The sequence below is a fragment of the Drosophila sechellia genome, unplaced genomic scaffold (genome assembly GCF_004382195.2).
Source record: "Drosophila sechellia strain sech25 unplaced genomic scaffold, ASM438219v1 Y_03, whole genome shotgun sequence".
NCBI lineage: Eukaryota > Metazoa > Arthropoda > Insecta > Diptera > Drosophilidae > Drosophila > Drosophila sechellia.
This window is the reverse complement of record NW_022611362.1, coordinates 4,339-29,353: the sequence shown is the minus strand read 5'-3', so window position 1 is coordinate 29,353 and position 25,015 is coordinate 4,339. Positions and strand designations below refer to the sequence as shown.

At 42.2% G+C, this 25,015-nt stretch overlaps 1 protein-coding gene across 1 annotated transcript in view; it reads left to right on the top strand.

The window, feature by feature from the left end:
- The window catches only part of LOC116803386, a 51,843-nt gene extending 27,415 nt beyond the window's left edge, over positions 1-24,428 (top strand). Inside the window, exon 2 of the mRNA XM_032727128.1 lies at positions 21,945-24,428. Coding sequence (XP_032583019.1) covers positions 21,945-24,428 — 2,484 coding nt within the window. The remainder of the gene's footprint in view (positions 1-21,944) is intronic.
- The last annotated feature ends 587 nt before the right edge of the window (positions 24,429-25,015 follow it).

Genomic DNA, 25,015 nt, shown 5'->3' with positions numbered 1-25,015 from the left:
AAGCTTAAAGGCTGACGCCAACGAAGCGTCGATGCAGCTCATGGGGCTGCACGGATCGATAAGTGCTGCGGTCTCGAAGGTCTTCGTCCCGGTCTCCAACTTGACCAGCGCTGTCGGAAGGATGTTCACGCTGTGTCGTTGCAGCAGCGACGAGAGCGATGGTGAACTCCTACGCTGAGTTGACGCTGACTGCTCTCAAACGCTTTTCAGCGCTGAGCTTTAGGAACGTCGCGCACTTCCGAAGAGGATGGATACCGCGGCAGACTCGGCATCGGTAGGATTGAATACCTCGGGTACGTCTGCTCTCCACGGCACGAGCACTGCGTGCGTTTTGTTCGGGATTTCGTTTCCCCCTTTACTTCGGGTTCCACCGTGGACATAAGGGGTCCCCGACAAGGAAATGCCCTGGCGTCAGAGCCAGCAAATCTGTCGTATCCTCAGACATCGGAGAGAGCGGCCTGGAGTTAAGGCACGCTTCTATTTTTGCCAAGAGCGTGGAGAGCTCTTCGAACGTGTATTTTCGTGTGGCAGTGCATTGTAAAATAGCGTCTTAAACCTCCCATATGGGGTGCCCCCGGAGGAATAAATTGCCATTGCATCTCTCGATGAATATAGGCATTCGTCACCGACTCTTTTACGGCTTGAAGGAAATCGCGGGAAAGCAGGGTGGCAGCGCCAACAAAGGTTTTGCCATTGTCTGACTGGACTTGACGTGGACACCCTCTTCTGGATACAAAACGAGAGAAAGCGGCAAGAAACTTTTCGGTCGTTAAGTCAGATGTAGGCTCTAAGTGGATGGCCTTGGTGGAGAAACAAACAAAAACTAACACATACCCCTTTGTAATAAGACATGCTCTTCCCGTATAGTTCTTTATATCGAACGGACCGGCATAATCCATGCCAGTATACGTGAATGGTCGGGAGAACGATGCTCTTTCTTTGGGCAGGACACCCATCAGTTGTCTTTGCAAACGCTTTTTGTGGATCACACATTATTTGCACCAATTTACTACTGCTTTCATCAGGTTCTCAATTCTCGGAATCCAGTATTTCGACCGGATGAGGCGCACCATTAACTGGTTACCACCATGGAGAGTTATGCGATGACTGAAATTCGCAAGGAGGCGAGAAAGCAGGCAGTTATACGGAAGAATCACAAGATGACGTTCATTGTATTGAAGGCTTTCGGAAGCCGCCACACGGCCGCATGCCCTGATCAGTCCTTGTGGATCTAGAAACGGGTTCATGCTTAGTATGGCACTTGAACTTGGCACTGGACGCTTTTCACTTAGGCAGTGATATTCAACAGGGAATTCTCTGCGCTGAGTGTTCGAAAGTAGGAACCGCTCGGCGTCGGCGATTTCAGTGGCCAGCAAATGCACATCAGATGGAGATGTCTGCTTCCTGCACCGCTGAATGAAGCGATGAACATAAGCAAGGACTCGTAGAGCTTTCTCTAGCTTGGAGAAACGTGCCAACAACTCTTCAGAAGGAGCTTTTGCGAGATGGACTTTTAGAGCACGCTTCTCCAGGTCGGTCACCGGAGCGTTGTCGACCTGAGTTGGCCATTGGTTGTGTGGATTTTGCAACCAAGTCGGTCCGTGCCACCATAACTGGCTATCGGCTAGATCTTGTTTTTTTTTTTTTTTTATTACTTTGCTTTTTATTTATTGAATCTTCTTGTATAAGAACTAACAATAAGTTTAAAAATCTTAACTATAAAAAGTATTTTTTGAACAGTTGTATTATTTTTCCAACTGTTCTATGATTAAACGGCCCTAATAATTTATTCGCTGGGTTGGTAGGTCCTTTCGCCGGAGACGGGAACGTCTGCTGAGCTGGATTAGACATCGCGCTAGGTGGTTGGGGTGCGTTTAAAGCTTGCTATGGTATTTTTCCTTAAGTTCCGTGATTGCGTTGGTAACTGATGGGATATTTAAGTCTCTTTGGATGTTTTCACTCCGAACGTACCACGGTGCCCCAGTGATGGTTCTCAGGATCTTTGATTGTGCTCGCTGTATGATGTCAATATTGCTGTTGCTGGCATTGCCCCATAACTGTGAGCCATAGGTCCAGATAGGTTTCAATATAGAATTGTAGAGCAAGACCTTGTGATCTATGCTGAGCGGAGAACCAGAGTTGATGAGCCAGTGTAAGTTGTTGGCTTTGAGTTTAAGTTGGGTTTTTTTGGCTTCAATATGCCTGCGCCATGTGAGTCTTCTGTCAAGGTGTACTCCTAGGTACGCTACCTCATCTGCTTTCGGGAGTGGTATGTTGTTCAACAAGAGCGGAGGACAGTCTTGTCTGTTTAGCGTAAACGTCACGTGCTTGCATTTTTGCTCGTTTACTTTTATTCGCCAGTCAGAGAGCCACTTCTCAATGTCGATGAGGTACAGTGCCAACTGTGCTGTAGCTTGGATAGGGGACCTTGAACGGCTAAGGATAGCTGTATCGTCGGCAAATGTGGATACTGTTAAGCGACTATTTGTAGGAATGTCGGCTGTATAGATGAGGTATAAGGTTGGCCCAAGAACGCTGCCTTGGGGGACTCCAGCCTCAATCGTATGATCAGTGAAAGTGGCAGTGTTGCACCGCACTGTAAACTTTCTGTCATAGAGGTAAGACTTTGTAAGGGTGTGCTTTCGGGTAGGGATGTTTTAATTTTAAACATTAGGCCGTCGAGCCAGACTCTGTCAAATGCTTGGGATACGTCTAAAAATACTGCTGTGCAGTATTCGCGATATTCAAATGCAGTTCTTATTTCCGTTGTAATACGATTCACCTGTTCAATGGTTCCATGGCTTTCGCGAAATCCAAATTGGTGGGCTGGGATTATATTGTGGTATATCAGATTTTGATTAAGTCGGATCAGCTTCTTGTTTCAGAGCGTTGGCCAGTTTCCGTGTGGCTACTTTTAGCTTTTTTTTTGCAGTTGGGGATCTGGAAGATTGCCATTCTCTGCGTAAGCGTCGTTTTACGTGGACGAGTTGCTCGATTTGTACGTTGGTCTTTTTTGAATTAATTGTATTATTTGTTATTTTGGGTGTTGCAGTAAGAGCTGCTGCAGTAAGGATGGATTGCAATGCACACGTGCAGCTCTCTATATTACGTCGATATGCTTCTCATGTAGGAATTGAGCTAGCACAAGTTTGCGCTTTGAAACGCCATTGGCGTTCCACGTAGCTATGCGTAAGGTAGCCATTATTTATTTGATTGTTGGGCTACAAGCATTTGTATCAAAAGGTTTTGATTACGCATCATGTCTTGAATGGTGGTCTTCATAAATGTCATAAATTCCATCATGCTCTGTTGTAAGGCTTGCATCATAGCTTCAGTTTTTGTTTCCTGCTGCGCAGCTGGGTTATAGTTTTGTTGTGTGTCTAATTTTGTGTGCACTTCATGTGGAGTACGGGAAATCTGGGTTGGAGGCGTCATACCTGATTTTAAAACGTTTGCAAATGTTGTCTTGTTAGTGTTGGATGTAGGCCAGGGAGCGAAACTTGCTGCTTTCAGCTGATGGTATCAGCGTAGCTGTTCCTTGGTGTGCCCGCGCCGTGTTCATTCTTTTGTGAAGACGGATTTTCAGCTCTTTGTAGATTGGACAGCCTCTGTAGTTTGCTACAAAACAACCGTTTTGACTGGTGCTACCCGGGTTTTCGCGGTTAGGAGTTGCACCATAATGGTGCTGCCCACTTCTACGCGGACATTTATGGCCGCCCCATAAGCCTTTTGCGACGCATCGCAAAAGCCATGATGCTCGACCTCGAAATCTGGACGAAACAATAGCCAGCGTGGAATGCGTATCTGCTCTAACACTGAATAACTTTGAAGAAAATTAAGCCATCGCTGAAAAAGCTCATTTGGAATGTTTTCGTCCCACCCAAGATCCTGCAGCCAAATCTCCTTTTTTTTTTTTTTTTTTTTTTGATAGTCTGTTTTATTTATTTAAAATCTGTCCTATTGGACAATAATTAAATTTTATGTGGGGGAACATTGACATACGGGGAGTACTTAGAATGTACTTGGGTAGGGGTTACAAATATACATTAATGTTGCGTGAGGTCAAGCGGGTGCGTTCTCTGTAGGCGTCTTGTGGATTGGCTGTTGTCTAGCAGATTGATGGCCAGGTGGTTGGGGTCTTCTGGCGTATCTTCCAAATCTCCTGCATGAAAATTTTGGCTCGAACGATAAACGGCGCTAACCAGTCTGCAGGGTCGCACAATTCGGCAATTTGGGACAGGACTTGGCGTTTTGTAAAGGACGTTTCGATAGCCAACTCTGGCGGGACGAAGAAGAATTCGTCGGAGGTTGCCTTCCAGCGAATACCGAGGGTTTTGGCAGTACTTTCTGCATCGATCTCGAGAAAATGAGTATTTAAAAGATGGTTGCTCTGAATGGCCGCTAAAACTTCCTTTTGGTTGGAGGTCCATTTCCTCAATGGAAATCCGGCGGAATTCAGAGCGTCTCGGAGCTCTTGCACCATGAGCTGAGCTTCATCCGTGGAGTCCGCTCCGGCTAGAACATCATCCACATACATGAAATTTCGAATGACATTGCTAGCTTTTGGATGGCTGAGTTCTACGTCAGCTGATAGCTGCTGCAGTACTCGGATGTCCAGGTAAGGCGCGCAATTGACTCCAAAGGTTACTGTTTTCAATTCGAAATCTCTGATTTCCCCTCTATGGTTACGGAGAAGTATTCGCTGGAATGGAGTGTGTTTCGGATCTACCCAGATCTGCCGATACATTTGAACGGCGTATCGGCGTTGAACACGTATCGGAAATAGCACCACTTCAGAATTTGAATGGTCAAGTCGGACTGTAAGACAGGGCCAGCATGAAGGATATCATTTAAACTGGTAAAATTCGATGAAGGGCTGGAGGCATTGAATACTACACGGAGTTTAGTAGTTACGCTCTCCGGTTTTAAGACGGCGTGATGTGGCATATAATAGGCGTTGCAATCATGGGCAGGAAGAACTTGTCGCATGTGCTTTAAGTCGAGATATTCCTGGATCACCGAATCGTATCTCGCTTTTAAGGCCTCATCTCTTTTTAGACGCTGCTCATTTCTTAAAAACTGAGCCAACGCGAAAGACCTAGAATGCCCTAGCGCGGAACCGATATGTTGTGTGTCGCGAAAAGGCGGGGTAACGACATATTTGCCGCACTCGTTTCTCGTGGTCGTTTGAAGGAAATTCTTCTCGCACATGGAATTGGATTCTTTTACCAACTTTGTTGGTATATCCTCCACCTCCCAAAATTTTGTGAGGAGTTTGTCCAGTGAATTATCGTAAGCGTGGGAGATCTTTGTCGAAAAAGAGGAAATTCTGCTTTGGGCTGAGGCTGACACTGGCCCAGTTAGTACCCAGCCGAAAATGGTCTCTTGCCCCAAGAGAGAACCACAGATGTTGGTTTTTGCTCCACTCAGAAGCACCGAAGGCAGGATGTCGGGTCCGATAAGTACATCTATTTGTGCGCTCTCATAGAATTTTGGATCCGCCAGTGGAAAATCGGGAAGATCACGAAGGAAATTTTGCGGAATTGGGTAGGAAGGCAGATTTCCGGCTAGTTGAGGGAGGACATAGGCCGTCGTCTCCAACTGCAACGCGGGCCTAGTCGGAGATCGGATGGTGAAACTGCAGAGCTTCTTTGACTGAGCAGCTACTGTTTGGTTTAAGCCCGAGACTTGGGATTTAACCACCTGGAATGGCAATCTAATTAGATTGAACAGTCGCTCGGTTATGAATGTCGCTTCTGATCCGGAGTCGATCAGGGCGCGTGCCTTAAAGTTAGTGCCAAGATGGGAAATATTGATTATGGCAGTGCCAAGAAGGATAGCTCTTGAGCCCGTGGCGAAATAATTTTGAACACCGGCTTGCTCATTTGGAACAAAATTGGCCTGATTAGCAGGATTTGAAGGGCTTGAATTGCTAGAAAATAGGTTGTTTCGGTGCAACAACGTGTGATGCCATGGCAAGTAAAACAATTGTGCGTGCTTTTGCACTCACGAAGCTGATGGCCCTTTGCAAAGCAGTTTAAGCATAGCTGCTTCCGTTTAATGTAGGCTGACCGGTTGTCAACCGACATTTGGAGAAAACGCGGACATACACGGACAGGATGGTTCTCCTTCTTGCACAAGTCGCAACTTTTCGATTTTGGGGCCACTTTCGTCTCATAGGAATTTAATTTTCTAGAGGGCCCACTTGAGTTTATCGCTTTGGAATGCGACTGACTTGGTACGGACGGTCTCACATCATCGATGGCCTCTAGGGTTCGATGACGTTCTGTGAGGAAGGTGTTCAGCTCTCCCCATGTCGGGATGTCGGCTTTCTTATGTAGCGACTGCTCCCATAAGGAGAGAGTTATCTTCGGGAGCTTGGACGAACACAGATATACCAGCAGGCAGTCCCAGTTCACAGTGATGACTGACAGTTCTAAGGCAGTCAAGCAACCTTGAACAGTACTTTGCAGCACAGTATTTTCAATGGACTATTTACCAACAATCGTTTATTTTCGAAGCGCTCTATCAGGTTTTCCCACGCAGAGCGGAAACCCTCGTTGGTTAGAGGCGAAATCGAAACTATGGCATGCGCGTCGCGCACTTTTCAACCGGAGTCAGCCGTGGATTATTGATATAAATGGCTGTGAAAAGATCCCGGAAAGTCGGCCAGCGAAGATAGTCGCCTGCGAAATCTTCTGTATCGCACGGAGGCAACCGACAGCCAGAGGAAATGTAGGCCTGGGGCGCAGCGTTCGCGGTTGGGATGGACTGAGACGTGCCCTGCTCGATTTTATCAACGAGCTGGGCAACACACATTTCATAGACTGAATAGCAATAACAGTATTTAGCCCTGAGAATAGAAAGCAAAGCACTCTGAGCAGAGGTCGAATTCCTTTTCAACGTGACGACGGACGCCAAGCATCGTGACGGTTGGAGCTGCGGATTCCGGAGTGTTGATCTGAGCCTCAAATTCGCTTAAGCGGTCAGAAACCGAAATGAATTTGGCTAGCGCTAGATCGGAAGCAGCCATTTTTTTAGCTGTGCGCTGTACTGTGGCTTTGGATGGAGTAGCACAGTCGTCGGAAATCTGCGCAGGCGTTCTCACCGAAATGCTTGGGATTCTTGGACTCTTGGGCCCTTGTGGTGAAAAAATAGACCTGGGTTTGTCAGCGGACAATTTCTTCTTATCGTCCCCGATGGGCATAATCGAAAAAATACGAAATGGAAGGGAAGCGGTTTTCGAGCCCGGTCACACTTTTGAAAAAGTAGACAGATTCCTCAGACTGCACTTAATAATTTAAGTGGTGTAAAATTTACGAAGTGGAAACGCCGTAGCTTAGACTAATCGGACAGGTGACTCGGAGTGAACAGCGAATTGTATAAATGACCTGTGATTTATGGTAATTGGGTCCACCTTATTTACGGTTGGAACCCTTGGAATGTGGAACACGGTGATATAAAATGTTTATCAGAACGAAGACAATTTTATTCTTTTGCTTACAACTGGAAAACGGAGAAAATGGAATGGTGGAATTGGAGTCTTTTCTCCGCGTTGTAAATACTTCTAAAACACCCACAAACTAATATCCAAGCAATACGAAAAAATAATATTTGTCGGGTGAACGACTTATATTTGGCGGTCGTATTATTTATGGATGATTATTTTTTTTTTAAAGTTTTCAAAAAAAATTTAAAAAATAATTTAATAAAGATTGAAAATGTTTAATTTAATTTAAAATTTTAATTTATTGCTCGGAAATTAATTTGGAAATTTACGGAAAAAATTGATGGAAAACAAAACGCCTTTCCGTATCGGCACTTGGAATAAATTTTATTTGTGGTTTGGATTTGCCGACGGGAAACTTTGGTAAACTTTGCTTACAAGGAATGAAGATAATATTCGCAATGTATGTCGGTAATATATGTGGATATAATATATGTAATGTATATGGAGATGTATATGTATATGTATGTATATGCAGATGTATATGTAGATGTAATGCATGCAATGTATATGAAACTGGCGGGTAAAATATTTAATCAATATTTTATTTGGAATGGCCAGAGGGTATGTGTTGTTTGTTTCGTTGTTGTATTTGTATGTATAGCAAAGCAAATTATATTAAGCGGACTGCGGAGTTAAAGCAAAAAAATGTGTTGCGAAAAGAATTGGGCTTGCGTTGGACACAGTGAAACGAGAACTGAATTTTTGCCACTTTTGGCAGAGTCTTGGACTTTAGAAATTTTCACTGAACTTGGCACAAATTAAGTTCACTTTTTTCACATTTGGAATTTTGCACTGTTCGGACTGGATGAATATTTAAATATATTCGGAAAATGGGACCTAGAAATTTAGAACGGTGGGTAATATGACGGCGCCCGTGAAAATGGATAAGTAATTTCCTTTAATTGCCTTTTGTCGGAGAAATCCGTTAGATTTGACAATAAATCTTACAGCAAATTGAACGAAATTGGATTTTCGAACCTTTTGCTGCAGACCGGCAATTAAAAGGAATGATGATTTCGTACTTATCTTATAAGTTGGTCGCTGATGGACAAACTTGAAAAATCCAGGATATCCGTCTTCGAAGGACCAAAATGTTAGGGTGATGGGGTTGCTGGTCCTGGAAATTTCCTAGTTTGCTGAAAATAGACCACTCGGAGAAAAGCGAACACTTGACTTTGTAAATGCGCGGGCGCGACCGGCGTATGTTTATTCTTCGTGGTTAGTTTTACACTAAAGCTTATTCTAATGAGTTGGGTTCTCCCAAGCGCAGCGGAGACTCCTCGGAGACTCTGTGGTGAAGAGCGGGGGAGCGCAAGAGGGAGTGGAGAGCGTGAGAGGGAGCGCAGAGCGGGTGACAGTCCAAACCACGTAATTTGAACATAAGCAAGAACTATTGTCATTAAACAATATTAAGTGTACTAAAAACAATTGTCATTAAACAATAAAGTAACACTATAAAGTAAACTTACTACAATTTTGTGGGCACGTCTGGGATGGCCCAAGTTGTGTATGCATAAGTGCGATGTTAATGAGTGCGAGCGAGACAGAATGTGACGCCGCATCAATTAAAAGAAAAACGACAGTCGCTTCAGTAGCAAAAAAAAAGCAGTAGAAGAATAACGGCGGAACAAAATACGCCGCCACATATACGAAGGCGAACGAGCAACAACAGCGACGAGAGAAGCGAAGCATGAGGAACGAAAGAGGCGAGGACAACGAAGAGGCGAAAACGACGCTGCAAGTTGTGTTTCGCTTGCTGTTAACATAGACTTAACAGAGTTGGCTGAGTAGTGTTGAAAACTTTAAAGAGAGGATCGGATTGAAATTCTTGCGTCGCGCGTTGATGACCTACGAAATAAGCTGTCTTAGTTAAATTTGCAGACAAGTGGTACTAAAAGCATGCTACAACAGCGGTTCCTTGCTCACTACAGTAGCAACTGCACCAATGATGACAAATGAAAATAATAGGTCATGGTTTACTCTAAAAGACGTCAAAGGTAGTATTTCTGAATTCTCAGGTACTATAGGTAGTGTTGATGTTGATCAGTGGATAAATGAGGTAGAAGAATGTGGGAGTACAGTTCAGTGGAACCAATTACAAATGTTTGTCTATGCGATGCAGCTTTTACGAGGTGGTGCTAGATCGTTTGTCAAAAGTCATCAAAACATTCGAAGTTGGGAAATATTGAAAACTGTATTGCTAGATGAGTTCGAAGTTAAAATGTCATCAGCAGAAAAACATCTAAGATTAAATTGACGACAAAATAAAAAAGATGAGAGTTTACATGAATTCTTGTACGCACTGTTGGAAATAGCTAAGCCAGCAAAGATTGAAGATGAGAGTATTATAGATTTATTTAGTGGCATTCAAAGTAGTGATGCAAACAAAGTAGTGATGTATCAAGCAATAACATTAAAAGAGCTAAAACTTAGTTTGGATGTTTACAAAAAGTTTGTAGTTCAAGCAAGTCATCAAACAGGCCTGGATCATTCGTTGATAAACAGAGTTCTGAGTCCAAGAAGATTAGCAGTGACAACAAGACACGTAAATGTTTCAAGTGCGGTGATAATACCCATTTGCTAAAAGATTGTAGGAAGAAAGATTTGGTTTGTTTTAAGTGTAACCAACCAGGTCATCGCGCATCAGACTGTAAAATATATGGAAAAGTTAAGCAGGATCAAAATACAAATGTCGTACAAGATAGGAAGAAAGAGTTAAAGCCATTAAGCACTCCTTCAGGTTTAGAGTTGAAAACTGTGCAGTATAAGTCAATGATGTTTCAAGGATTAGTTGATACAGGTGCTGCCTTTGGCTTATACGCAGAAGTGTTTATACTAAGTTGGTCAGAAATAAGTTGACAGGCTTAGCGAAGTGTTTGACTGGCATAGGTGATAGCCAGGTGCTTACATTCGGTAGCTTTGTAATTTCGGTTGAGGTAGATGGTATAGACATGCAAGTTGAATTTCACGTAGTTCCTGATGAGGATATGGGTTTTGATTCGATTTTAGGAAGAACAATCTTAAACAGCGTGGATATGAAAGTAACCAATGGTGGCACAGAGTTTATAAGTCGAGTTGTAAACCAAAAAATGGTTGAGAGTCAGAGAATCCAGCCATTGGTCAAAGGATCATGTGCTGAGTTGTTTGTTGAATTTAAAAGTATGTGCATTTTGGGGGTGGAGCAGGCTGGCATATTTGATGAGGTTGATTTATCACATTTGAGTAGTGTACAAAAAAAAAAAGCTTTAAGCCTAGTTGGAGATTATAAGCCAATTCGAAATTGTTCGACACCAGTGAAGATGAAAATACTTTTAACCGATGATTTACCAGTATTCCAACAACCAAGACGTTTGGCATAGTGTGAACAAAGGATTGTGGATGATCAAGTTCAGGAATGGTTGCGAGACAAGATTATAAAGCCGAGTGTGTCTGAATACGCATCAACAGTGGTGCTTGTTTCGAAAAAGAATGGGAAAAAACGATTGTGTTGTAACTATCGGAAATTAACTTATCGAAAAGCTTCAGAGTGCTTTGGTGTATACGACTTTGGCTTAAACTAACGGTTTCTTTCATGTGCCCGTTGAGTTGGAATCCCAGAAATATACCTCCTTTGTAACACAAAAGGGACAGTACGAATTTCTGTATGTGCCCTTTGGTATTACAAACTCACCTGCAGTTTTTACTCGATTCATAATGGCAGTCTTAAGGGAACTAAGCAACAGTGGAGATGTAGTAGTATAAATGGACGATATGATTGTGCCCAGTAAAAATGTGTATGAAGGATTGGTAAAGCTTGAAGATGAGAGTATTATAGATTATTTCATTAGTGGCATTCAGAATTACCCTGCAAACAAAGTAGTGATGTATCAAGCAATAACATAAAAGAGCTAAAACTTAGTTTGGATGTTTACAAAAAGTTTGTAGTTCAAGCAAGTCATCAAACAGGCCTGGATCATTCGTTGATAAACAGAGTTCTGAGTCCAAGAAGATTAGCAGTGACAACAAGACACGTAAATGTTTCAAGTGCGGTGATGATACCCATTTGCTAAAAGATTGTAGGAAGAAAGATTTTGTTTGTTTTAAGTGTAACCAACCAGGTCAAATATATGGAAAAGTTAAGTGGATCAAAATACAAATGTCGTACAAGATACGAAGAAAGAGTTAAAGACATTAAGCACTCCTTCAGGTTTAGAGTTGAAAACTGTGCAGTATAAGTCAATGATGTTTCAAGGATTAGTTGATACAGGTGCTGCCTTTGGCTTATACGCAGAAGTGTTTATACTAAGTTGGTCAGAAATAAGTTGACAGGCTTAGCGAAGTGTTTGACTGGCATAGGTGATAGCCAGGTGCTTACATTCGGTAGCTTTGTAATTTCGGTTGAGGTAGATGGTATAGACATGCAAGTTTTATTTCACGTAGTTCCTGATGAGGATATGGGTTTTGATTCGATTTTAGGAAGAACAATCTTAAACAGCGTGGATATGAAAGTAACCAATGGTGGCACAGAGTTTATAAGTCGAGTTGTAAACCAAAAAAAGGTTGAGAGTCAGAGAATCCAGCCATTGGACAAAGGATCATGTGCTGAGTTTTTTGTTGAATTTAAAAGTATGTGCATTTTGGGGGTGGAGCAGGCTGGCATATTTGATGAGGTTGATTTATCACATTTGAGTAGTGTACAAAAAAAAAGCTTTCAGCCTAGTTGGAGATTATAAGCTAATTCGAAATTGTTCGACACCAGTGAAGATGAAAATACTTTTAACCGATGATTTACCAGTATTCCAACAACCAAGACGTTTGGCATAGTGTGAACAAAAGATTGTGGATGATCAAGTTCAGGAATGGTTGCGAGACAAGATTATAAAGCCGAGTGTGTCTGAATACGCATCACCAGTGGTGTTTGTTTCGAAAAAGAATGGGAAAAAACGATTGTGTTGTAACTATCGGAAATTAAATGAAAAGATAATTCGTGATCACTTTCCAATGCCGCAGGTTGTTATCGAAAAGCTTCAGAGTGCTTTGGTGTATACGACTTTGGATAAAACTAACGGTTTCTTTCATGTGCCCGTTGAGTTGGAATCCCAGAAATATACCTCCTTTGTAACACAAAAGGGACAGTACGAATTTCTGTATGTGCCCTTTGGTATTACAAACTCACCTGCAGTTTTTACTCGATTCATAATGGCAGTCTTAAGGGAACTAAGCAACAGTGGAGATGTAGTAGTATAAATGGACGATATGATTGTGCCCAGTAAAAATGTGAATGAAGGATTGGTAAAGCTGGAGAAGGTGTTAAGTGTTGCCAGTAAAAATATATTAAAAATAAATTGGTCGAAATGTCACGTGTTGCAAAAGAAAGTTAACTTTTTGGGGTATATAGTTGAGTGTGGTAATATTAAGCCTTCTGGAGAGAAGACAAGTGCTATCGTTAAATTTCCGTTGCCAAATGATAAAAAAGGTGTTCAAAGATTCTTAGGATTGACGTCGTATTTTCGTAGATTTGTCAAAGACTTTGCAGTTTTTTTTTTTTTGGAGTAACTAATTCTATTTATTAAGATTTCAAAAGGAATCGTTCAGTAATTCCTCTGAACTTAACCTAATGTGTGATAAAGATAAATGAGACCAAGTGGTATCTTAATTATAAAGTACAAAAGAAAATGTAATATGTTATGTTATCCTCCGGGTAAGGAGATCGCTGGGGTGTACCCTCTTCAGTCTTCGGAGAGAGATGGGATCAGCTAGGATAGTTGCTAGTCGGTTCTGGTGGGCCATAAGCCTGTCGGCATAACGGCTGCTGTGGAAATTAATCTGATCCCCAAGAAGGGTAACTTTCAGATCTCTTTCGATGACTATGTTCGTCACGTACCAGGGGAGCCCAGATGCGTGACGTGCAGCTCTTGACTGGACCACACGGAGCCTATTAAGCTGGGATTTGGCGGCAGTTCCCCACACCTGGATGGCATAACTCCACGTTGGAGCGAGAATGGCTTTGATTAAAAGAGCCTTAGAGCTCATTTGAAGTTTGCTGGAGTGGAAGAGCCAGTCGAGCTTTTTTAGCTTCGCCAGTGACTTTGATTTGACCGACGTGATGTGGGCCCCCCAGGTCAGTCTCCGATCTAGATGAACTCCTAGGTAGCAGTGCGATCTAGCATTGGTGATAGGGCTTCCATTGAAGGTCAGATCTGTGCAGGTTCCGGGTCGCAGGGAAAAAGTTACACAGGCTGACTTTGAGGAGTTAATGGCCACATTCCATTTGGCAGTCCATTTTTCGATTGCGTGCAGCCAATCCTGGACCGCGTTGGAGGCAGTTTGCAGTGAAGGATGAGACGCCAGCATGGCAGTGTCATCGGCGTAAGTGGCCAGGAGCAGCTGAGCCGGGGGACTTCGGCGTTGTTTGCGGGAGATGGCATGTCAGCAGTGTACAGGGTGTATAGGAAGGGCCCAAGAACACTTCCCTGTGGAACTCCTGCATGAATCTCCTCCAGGCTGGATCGAGCATCACGCACTGCAACGTCGAACGTCCGATTAGAGATGAACGATCTCAGGATGGCATAGTAGGGAGCAGGAAGGAGAGTTTTCATCTTGTATAGAAGGCCCTCATGCCACACCTTGTCAAACGCTTGCTTCACGTCTAGAAAGACGCCGACCGTGTAGAGTTTGTGCTCGAAGCCATGCGTCACCTGGTTTACCAGTCGATGTATTTGTTCAGGGCAGCCGTGGGACTTCCTGAAACCAAATTGGTGTGGAGGTATATGGTTCACTACTTGCGGCAGTTCCATCAGGCGGGCTAAGAGTATTCTCTCAAAAATCTTAGAGAATGTTGATAGCAGGCTGATTGGGCGATATGCATCGATCTGCGTTGGCGGCTTTCCGGCTTTAGGTATCATAATGATACGTGCTCGCTTCCATTGCCTTGGAAAGTGCCCTAGCCTTAGCATGGCATTAAAAATTTTTACTAAGGCTAGGACTCCTTTGCGTGGCAGAGACTTCGCAGCACGGTTGTCGATGATATCGTAACCAGGGGTTTTCTTGATGTGTAGCGCCTTCAGCTGCATCATGACTTCCTGCGGAGTGGTATGCCTAATGGGGCGAGCCGGTACAGTCGGAGCGTCCAGAAAATTATTGATTTCTACGCGGTTTGAGTCGTCTGTTAGGTTGAAGGGCAAGAAGGTGGAGGTCAGGTGCAAAGCAAATGCCCTCGCTTTTTCATCGTCCGTCTTGAGCCAGAGGCCACTTTGACTCAGGATGGGAGATTGAAACATCGGCTGCCTCTTGATATTTCTTGTGAGCCTCCATAACGAGAAGTTGCTGTTGTTATCTGGGCCAATACCCTCAAGCAGGGTATCCAGATTATCTCGTCGGGTCCTGGCTAGCAAACGATGCAGTCTGTTTGTGGTACTAGAGTATAGCTGCTTGATGTTCGGATCTCCTGTGGCGATATACCGTCTCCTGAGGCTCCTTTTGTGGGAGAGCAGCTCCCTAGCCTCCAAGCTCAAGATGGGAGCCCTCCTTGCGGTCGTGTGACGAGCTTGATGTGGGGGAGGTGTGGCCCTCCGTGCTGCTTCCGCGATTGTAGCTACGAGGTAATCTACATAAGCTTCCAGACTACTGCATGTGTCAATGGGGATGTTGAGATCAACTGTGGCCTCGATGTGCTCCTTGAAGGCCACAGTATTTGCAGTAGGTGACAGCATTTTAGTGACACCTTTGAAAAGCTGAGCGTCTTCATCCAGCACAAACAGCAGGGGGAGATGGTCAGACGACAGTTCTGTCAGGGTTTGCACGTTGATTTCTTGCTGTCTGAATCCTTTGGAGATCCCGAAATCAATTGCACTTGGAGTGACACTTGTTCGAAAGGGATAGCAAGTAGCTTCTCCAGTTGCAACAATGTCAATACCTTTGCCCGCCAGAGCGGAGAGCAGCACCCTGCCTCTAGTGCACATCCTGTAGTTTCCCCACCATCTGTGCTTTGCGTTCCAATCACCTGCCGCTAGGAACTTTGTGCCAAATTGAGAGATGATAAGCTCAACGTCAGCCTCCGTCCACCTGAGGTTAGGAGGGCAGTATACTGAGGCAATGTTAAAAGTACCCCTGCTTGCCGTCAGCTGGATAACTGCTGCCTGGATGTGATTTTCCGACAGGGTGGAGAAGAGTTGATGGGAGATGAGTGATCTAATAAGGATCGCCGCACCTCCGCGACGGCTGTCATCCGGGTGGTTGGCAGTGTGGAGGGTAAAGCCAGGAATTCTAAAAGTGGACCGGGAAACGAAGTGGGTTTCCGACAGCAGGAGGATGTCGATTTCGTGAAGCTCGATGAAGGCGAGGATCTCATTGGTCTTCGAGGAGGCCCCATTGGCATTCCAAGCTGCTATCTTAAGAGGACCCATTTTGAGCAGCAGAAGGGAAGGTGCGATTTTGCATGAGCAGTTGCATTAGTGTTTCAACTAGTGACAACATCCTGTCAAGCCTAGAAAACAGTTGTTCCAGCTTAGACTCAAGGTTGGCGCTTGCAGGGGGGACAGTAACGGCAGGCTTGGCGACGGGCTGACTTCCTCTGACTATACTAGCAAAGGAAGGCTTACCAGACATAAGGACTGGTGGACTGGGTTGGTGTACTCCTCTTGCAGGACCAGAAACAGAGGGTTCATTGACTTTCCGTTGATGTTTGCGGTTAGAAGCCTCTAGCAGGTATTTTTTGCAACCTTTAAAGTTTGCTGCATGGGGGCCGCCACAGTGAAAACAGAATCTGGCCTCGTCCTGTTCCAGCTTGCACTCTGCAGTGGGGTGATTTTCTCCGCATTCTCTGCATATATAGTGCCGAGAACAATATGCCTTGGTATGACCATAGCCTTGGCACCTGTGGCATTGAATCGGTTCCGATTGTTTACGGGGTTTCTCCCAAGTTACCCTGTGCCTACAGACAACCGGTATGCCCTTTACTTGATTGTTGTTCTCAGCTTTTTTGAGGTCAATGAACCTCATATTAAGAGGAAGAGAGGTAGCCTTGTTGCGCGGAGTATAAATCCGTACAACGTTATGTCCTTCGTTCTGGAGGGCTGCGATGATATCCACCGATGGGACTCCGTGGTGAATATTGCGCATGACAATCTTGTAGGGTCGGTCCTCCGGTAGCTGATGGTGATGGAAAAGGGATCCTTTGTCGAGAAAGTGACGGGCCACCAGCCTGTAGCTTTCTGGGGAGTTGCACTGAACAGCGCAATCTCCCGAATTCAGGGCCTTTATTGTATAGGAGTCTCCCACAAGAGCGTCCAGCTCGTCGCGAAATGATGTGAAGTTCACCACATTGGGAAACATCATTCTAGGTACCTTAGAGTGACGGCTTGATTTCGGGGCTGGTACAGTTTGGTGAGCACCTTTCAGCTGTTGTTTTTGTCCTGCTTTCCTTGCGGCACGGTTGAGGGCGGTATTCGAGGAGCATGGCTCGTCGTTGTCACTCGAAGATTCCACGCCCAGGACCATATCTTCCTTGTCGCTAAGGGCTTGGAAGCGATTGGCAGTGATTTTAGCCGGCTTGTCAGACGCCACCTTTTTTACCATTTTAGGGGAGAGGACCGCACCTGCTCTCTTTATATTTCCTCTATTCCTAGATTTAAAGGAGACATCCTGCCAGCCGGAGGCAGATTGTGGCTTCGCAATTGAGCTGACAGATGCACTGTTGTGAGTTGTACTGGCAGTAGTAGAGCATACGTTGCCGCTCAAGGAGGAGGTGAATATGTACGCAGACGAGATAGTCGAGCTGGTGGTGGTCAGTGTGAAGGTCGAGCTGCAGTAGGTATTAGAAATACTGGTAGTAGCGAAGGCTGGATCTTCACTCAGCCAGCTCTTTGTCAATTCCTTCCGAATCTCTTTAGGGCCAGCGCCAGCAATTAGCTTCATCGACTCATAATCGATAGATTTTTGCTGTGGATCGTTATCCATAATCAAAATCTGCCAGCTAAAAGCTTACAGTTCAAGCAGCAGAGTGTCTAAGACACAAGCGACCGCGTGGCCGCTGGGCAGCAGAGCCCCACTTCGTGCAAACAAATTCACGTTGAGTTCCACTACAATATCACAGATAGCGACTTAAGGGTCACTATTAACAATTTGTGCCACTATTTTGGATTTGATTTTAGTTTAAAAATTCACGAACAAAAAACTATAAACTCTGACCTACTGCTTGGCCTGCTATTTTGAAGTAAAATATACCTCCTTTGTAACACAAAAGGGACAGTACGAATTTCTGTATGTGCCCTTTGGTATTACAAACTCACCTGCAGTTTTTACTCGATTCATAATGGCAGTCTTAAGGGAACTAAGCAACAGTGGAGATGTAGTAGTATAAATGGACGATATGATTGTGCCCAGTAAAAATGTGAATGAAGGATTGGTAAAGCTGGAGAAGGTGTTAAGTGTTGCCAGTAAAAATGTATTAAAAATAAATTGGTCGAAATGTCACGTGTTGCAAAAGAAAGTTAACTTTTTGGGGTATATAGTTGAGTGTTGTAATATTAAGCCTTCTGGAGAGAAGACAAGTGCTATCGTTAAATTTCCGTTGCCAAATGATAAAAAAGGTGTTCAAGGATTCTTAGGATTGACGTCGTATTTTCCTAGATTTGTCAAAGACTTTGCAGTGACTGCTAAGCCTTTGTCGGACCTGTTAAGGCAAAATACTAAGTTAAAATTTGATGTGCTGCTGAAGGTAGCGTTTGAACAGTTAAAAGTAGCCCTAACTTCTAAAACCGGAAATCCATACAAACGCTTCAAAATATTGTTTCGGTGGCGTATTATTACAAAAAGACCCAGAAGATTGTTTGTTTCATCCGGTTCAATACATGTCGTAAGACTAATCAATGCGAAGAAAATTATCATTCTTATGAGCTTGAGGTTCTTGCAGTTATCGGTGCATTAATGAAGTGGCGTGTGTATGTGTTAGGTTTGAAATTTAAAATTGTGACTGACTGCAACGCGTTCACTATGACCATGAAGAAGAAGGACGTTCCTTTGAGGGTAGCTAGTTGGGCATTATACCTTCAAGATTTTGATTATCAAATAGAACATCGCTCAGGGACGAGAATGAGACATGTTGATGCGTTGAGTAGAGTATCATGTTTTATGCTGAGCGATACTTTTGTACATCGCTTGAAACAAGCACAATTACTCGATGAATGGACGAAAGTAGTGAGAAGCATTGTAGAAAACAAAGGGTATGAAGATTTTTATACAGAAAACCAAATACTTTTTAAAGATCCTTATCGCGAGCTTGTTGTTGTACCGTCACAGATGGAAAATGAAATAATCACAATTGTTCATAGGCATGGACATTTTGCTGGGAAGAAAACGCAAGATTTAGTTGAGAAATCTTACTTCATACCAAAACTTAAAGAAAAGGTTGTTCGTGCTGTGGACAGTTGTGTGGAGTGTATTTTATTTATTTCGAAAACTGGGAAGAAAGAAGGTTTCTTGACCCCGATTGAAAAGGGAGATAGACCGTTGATGACGTATCACATTGACCATGTTGGGCCAATGGAGATGACGAGCAAGCGCTACCACCACATTTTAGCAATAGTCGACGGTTTTTCTAAATTTGTATGGTTGTATCCCACCCGTAGCACAGGAGCAAAGGAAGTTATAAGTTGTCTAGAGCGTCAGGCTACTAATTTTGGAAATCCCTTACGTATTATCTCTGAAAGGGGAACTGCGTTCACTGCACAGACTTTTAAGTTGTATTGTCAGGAGCAGAAAATTCAGCATCTAGTGATTACAACAGGTATACCACGTGGAAATGGTCAGGTTGAGAGAATTCATAAGACAGTAGTGTTGATGCTGTCGAAGTTAAGTCATGGGAGTGCAGGAGACTGGTATAAGCATGTCAGTAAAGTGCAGCAAATAATCAATAGTACACCGCCTAGAAGCACTTTAGTGTCGCCTTTTAATATCTTGACTGGCACTGAAATGCATCTTCCGAATGATCTAGAGCTTAATTTGTTGATAATGGAATCCTTAGTGAATTATTTGGATGAGGAGAGAGAGCTGGTGCGCTTCCGAGAGCATCCGAAAACATAAAACAGTTGCAGACAGAAAATAAAAGGGTTTTCGATTTAAAGCGCAAAGGTGAAAAAATTTATAAAATAGATGATTTAGTCAGTACGGAACTGGGTTAAAGTTGAAAGGAGAATTTTTTTTAAAGGGAACTAATTCTATTTATTAAGGTTTGAAAAGGAATCGTTCAGTAATTCCTCTGAACATAACCTAATGTGTGATAAAGATAAATGAGACCAAGTGGTATCTTAATTATGAAGTACAAAAGAAAAAAAAATCTAGTCTAGTTATCAATTACTTAAAATGTAATATGTTATATTATCCTCCGGGTAAGGAGATCGCTGGGGTGTACCCTCTTCAGACTTCGGAGGGAGATGGGATCAGCTAGGATAGTTGCTATCCCTGGGATAGTGGGCCATAAGCCTGTCGGCATAACGGCTGGTGTGGAAATTAATCTGATCCCCAAGAAGGGTAACTTTCAGATCTCTTTCGATGACCATGTTTGTCACGTACCAGGGGAGCCCAGATGCGTGACGTGCAGCTCTCGACTGCACCACACGGAGCCTATTAAGCTGGGATTTGGCGGCACTTCCCCACACCTGGATGGCATAACTCCACGTTGGAGCGAAAGGAGAATTTCTAGGAACTTCCAAAGTTGTTAAGATAAACAAGCATGGAAGGTATGACGTAGAAAAACTCGGAGACGGCGATGGACCTTTTAAGACATCGACAGTCGCAGAATATATGAAGCCGTGGGGAAATTCATTCGGGTCGAATTATGTATCAGGACGGCCGATTGTGGGAAATGAACCAGATCAGGGAACTAAAATGAACTATGAAACAGAGAGTAAGAGAGTAACGCGCAGTGGCAACGCTTATTAACGGAAAAAACAAAAGAAGCAGTTGGAGTAGAATGGTGAACGAGTGCAGTCACGAGTTTTTCAATCGCGCTATATACTTATGCAACTAGAGCAAAACAATTGTCATCAAACAATTAAATAATAATAAGCAAGAACTATTGTCATTAAAAAATATAAAGTGTACTAAAAACACTTGTCATTAAACAATAAAGTAACACTATAAAATAAACTTACTACATAAGCAAGAACTATTGTCATTAAACAATATAAAGTGTACCAAAAACAATTGTCATTTAACGATAAAGTAAAACTATAAAATAAACTTACTACATTTATATGACCATCGAGTACTGCAACAAAACGGCTTTAATTGAATATAAACTCGGTTATATACCGAAAATTTCAAAAAATGTAGGAGCTCTGCGTATAGGCAACTTTAAGCAAACGCATTAAGAGAAATTTAAATTTATTAGTGCCGCAAAAGAATTCAATCAGAGCATTCGTTCTACAACAAATAAAAAAACTTATATTCTTTTTTAATAAAATTGAACACGAAAACAAAAAAAGAACACTCAAGTATGAGTCACGCCCACTCTGTTCAACACCTTTTAATTTGTTTCTCATTTCACCCGTCTTTCCGTACGTCCGTTTCTTTTTCGATTTTTTTTTTATTGTGTTAAGAAGAAGAGCAATAGGAGGGGGAGTTGCATTCGAGATGTTAGTGAGGACGTATGTAAGCTGGATGGGTTATGTTATTCTTTTAATTTGAACATGTCTGAGCTAGCCGCATCGACTTGTAGTTTGTAATACGTAAAAAAAACAGTTCATTACCAAAAGTTCGCGCCAAGCCGCAAATGCGTTACTTTTCCGCCATAGCAAGTGCTCTTCTCATAAAGCTGGACGGCTTAGTCTAGGAAATGAGGAAGACACTGTCCATATCTATGAAAACGGGGTCTGTTAGGACCGATTATATCGCAGGACACCAACTGATTCTCGTATTGATTCTTATTCGACTTACTTGTGCGCGTGTTCTAACTACTGTTTTGGAGCTACGCTTGCGCCGGTAAGTTTCGGAATATCAAGGAAGACGAACGGTGACGAGGGAACGACGCTGAACAGTAGACGGCAAAGAACGCCGAAGACCGCATCAAGAGCTGTTAATATGCCTAATATCTTCCGGAAAAGGCAAACATTCATAACTTACTTATTATTTATTTATTTATTATTTATTATTTCGTAGGGAGAAGAAATCGATAGTGTGTCACAGCACGTGTGCTTGACTGCGACAGCTTTGGAACCAAAATTCAATAGATCCAGCTTTATAGCAACCAAAAAAGATCGTGTGCAAAAATTTTTCCTATTACTTCAGTTTTATTATTTGCTCGCAAATAGTGTTTCTATAAACTGTAGTTCTCCAGATCCTCTTATGTGTCAGCAAGTAGGACTTTGTGTGTAGTTTCTAGCTCCTCTTAACTGATTCCAACGAAATGATATGTTTCTAAACAAGATTTTAAAATTCTTCGTAAACTTTTTTATAGATATGCGATCATTTTTTTGTATGTGACGACGTTACAGTAACTGTAGAGGTACGTCGATTGGAAATGGATGATTCAGATAACACTGTAAAAGAGGCCCTATCTCTGGCACGTCATTGGCTTGAATATGCAGATTGGCAAAAGGCTTTTTTATTATTATATCAAGTAGCGAAGCTAATAAAGTCAAAAGGACGGCTTCTTAACTTTATTGATACAATTTACGTTTATGAACCACAAACAACAGTCCAGCTCGCTCACCTCGTTCGCCTTACAAAGAGGGTTGTTTTGTCCTTGGAACCACTTGATGACATGGAAGTTAATGTAGTTGCAAGAATGCTACAATTAATTTCCTCCACCTTTAGGTTAATAATTAATAGTAATGAACTTAATACTTTAATGGATATTTATTATGAAACGATGGTGAACGAACTGTGCGATATTCTTAACAAATTGAATACAGAGTGGGAGTACATACCGAAATCTCAATGTCGTGCAGAATCTGAATCTTGCCTAAACATTGATAACTTCAGAAATAGGCTTGAGCAAATGTCTGTTCTAAGACCTCAAGGTTTAGAGCATATTAATAACTGGTTACATGCTCATTGGAAGTTAAGCAGCTGCCTATTTTATATGGGAATGGGCACAGCACGCCGTCTTCATCCTGAGGAAGGTCCAAAACTAATAGAGCGATCTACTTTTAGTATGCGTATGGAAAGTTTTGACTTAGACCAAGATAGAAACATAGAATTTCAATCCGCGGATTCTATGCATACTCTTATTTTTACTGACAAACTTCTTGATGAATTAAAACGACGACTTCGAACTGACGAAGTGCTAATTTCTATACGAAGTCACAAGCAAAGTCAATACTGGTGGTATCCTGAGCAGGAGTCCCACACTCAAGTACTCGTAGTTAATGCATATACAATAAATAATATTTGGAAAAAATCTCAAGAGGTTGCCGAACCATTTCAATATATTTCAAAATTGAAAATGAATTTTTCGGAAGGTGATTCAATAAATGAACCGTCACGACAGATCTCTAATCGTGGTATAGACTTTGATGACCCTGAGGAAGATATCGAAAATGTCATTCATGATTGTGTGTATACTCCTTTAGAAGTTCGTATGTATCGAACTGAACTATTTGGTCATTCAGTTCTCGGAGTTACTTTTACTCAAGCGGATATAGATTATTACGTGCTAATACGGATGACTAATATACCAGAATTAAATGAAATGGAAAGAGAAAGCTCTACTTGTCTAGTGAGAGCTGGAGTCCTACAACCAACCACTTTGTTATTAAGGAATCGCTGCGATAAATCTCAGCCTGTTTATATTTATCTTCGCGCTGCTAATATATCTGAACCTTGGAATAACTTTTTCCATTCTGGAGCTTTTTTTGCCTTCACCACTGACATACGTAGTTGTCGAATTTGGAACTATGCCCGACCCGAACCGAGATGGCAAAACTTTGCTTGCATGCCTGAATTAAACAAAAGTATATACTTTGGAATACATTGTCGTTGTAATTATATTAGTGACTTTGATGCAGATGGTATGCCAATAATTGTAGTCCCAATGAATTTAAAATGTCACCTGGAACGGCCTATAGTGGGCCAAAGTTATCAAATAATAATATTCTTTTTCTCTTTAGCTTCATTTGTAATAATATATATATTTTATAGCATGCAATCCGTTTCTGATTGGGATAAAAACTTATATACTGAACTTTATCCAATAAGAGGAAAATGCTACCGAGGTGATCTTGTTTTAATGTGTACTTTCGGAGGAAGATATAACGCTGGTACATCAGCAAATATTATATTTGCCTTCAAATTTTCCAACCAAACACGGGACATAATAGTATATCAAGACCCAGTTTTTAAAACATTCAAAAGAAATAGTACAATATCTTTCCGACTACAAAATATACATTTCAGTATACCAACTGGAATTGCTATGTGGCACGATAATTCCGGAGTTTATCCACATTTTTTTTGTAGAAATCTTGTTCTATGCGATATGCATACTAAAGAGGGACAGTTATTTTCAATTCAGCAGTGGATTCAATGTTATAAAGTGTTAACAGTTTATAAAACGGCAAACGCATTTTCTCTGATAAATACCGATAATGGAAAAATTCATTCCGGTAAGCTTCGGTTCTTACACGCTATGGAAAATTTCATGGGAAACTGGTACTTATTTCAACCAATTATTGGACCATGGCGTTTTGGAACAGAGAGACTGGCCTTTTGCAAATGGGAAAGAAGTTGCATTTTTATAGGAAAACTTTTTATTGCTATAACATTTGTAGTACTATTTTTCGGACGCACAGAACCAATGGCATGCGATCCTAGTCCAAAAAAATATAATGACATCGATGTAGTACTTCGACTATGCTTTAGCTGTTATATAACCAATTGTATTGTACAAGCATCATTGGAAACAGCCTTCAGAGCGATTGGAGTATACGATTTTATTTAAATATAGGGTAATATATATTTCCCTTGAGTATTTTTTTATGTTTTCGGGTTGAGGTAAAATTATATGTTCCGCATCCACAATTTTATTGTCTTACTTTCTGTTATAATGCCTTAAGCTTATATAAGTTTTAATCATCCTTGTTATTTGTTGAGCTACTACTTTATATGGGGGCGAAGATTAGCTTAGTTTTTCATCGTTGGTGTATAGCTGTTTATCGTAGTTCATTCCATATATATATAGTATACCTTTCTGGTCTTCTAAAATGATTGTTTAGCTATTGAGCTTTTTCAATAGCTGTTGCGAATAATAAAAAACCGAAGAAAGTTTGTTTTTATGACGACAGTTTTTATTTTGTGAATTTTTATTCTTTTACGATAGCGATAATTGAATGCGTAAGTTTGGTCTTTTCCGAAACACGAAGTATTGGCAACTGGCGGGCAGGCAGCCGAAATGCAGCGCCCAAGCTTAACGTAGGTAGCTAACAACAACAAACAAGGGATGAGCGCCGTACAGATAAATGCGTGCGAGAGCAGCGGTTTGCACTATGGGCATCGCAACTGCTACCACTGACTAATTTGGCTTAAATA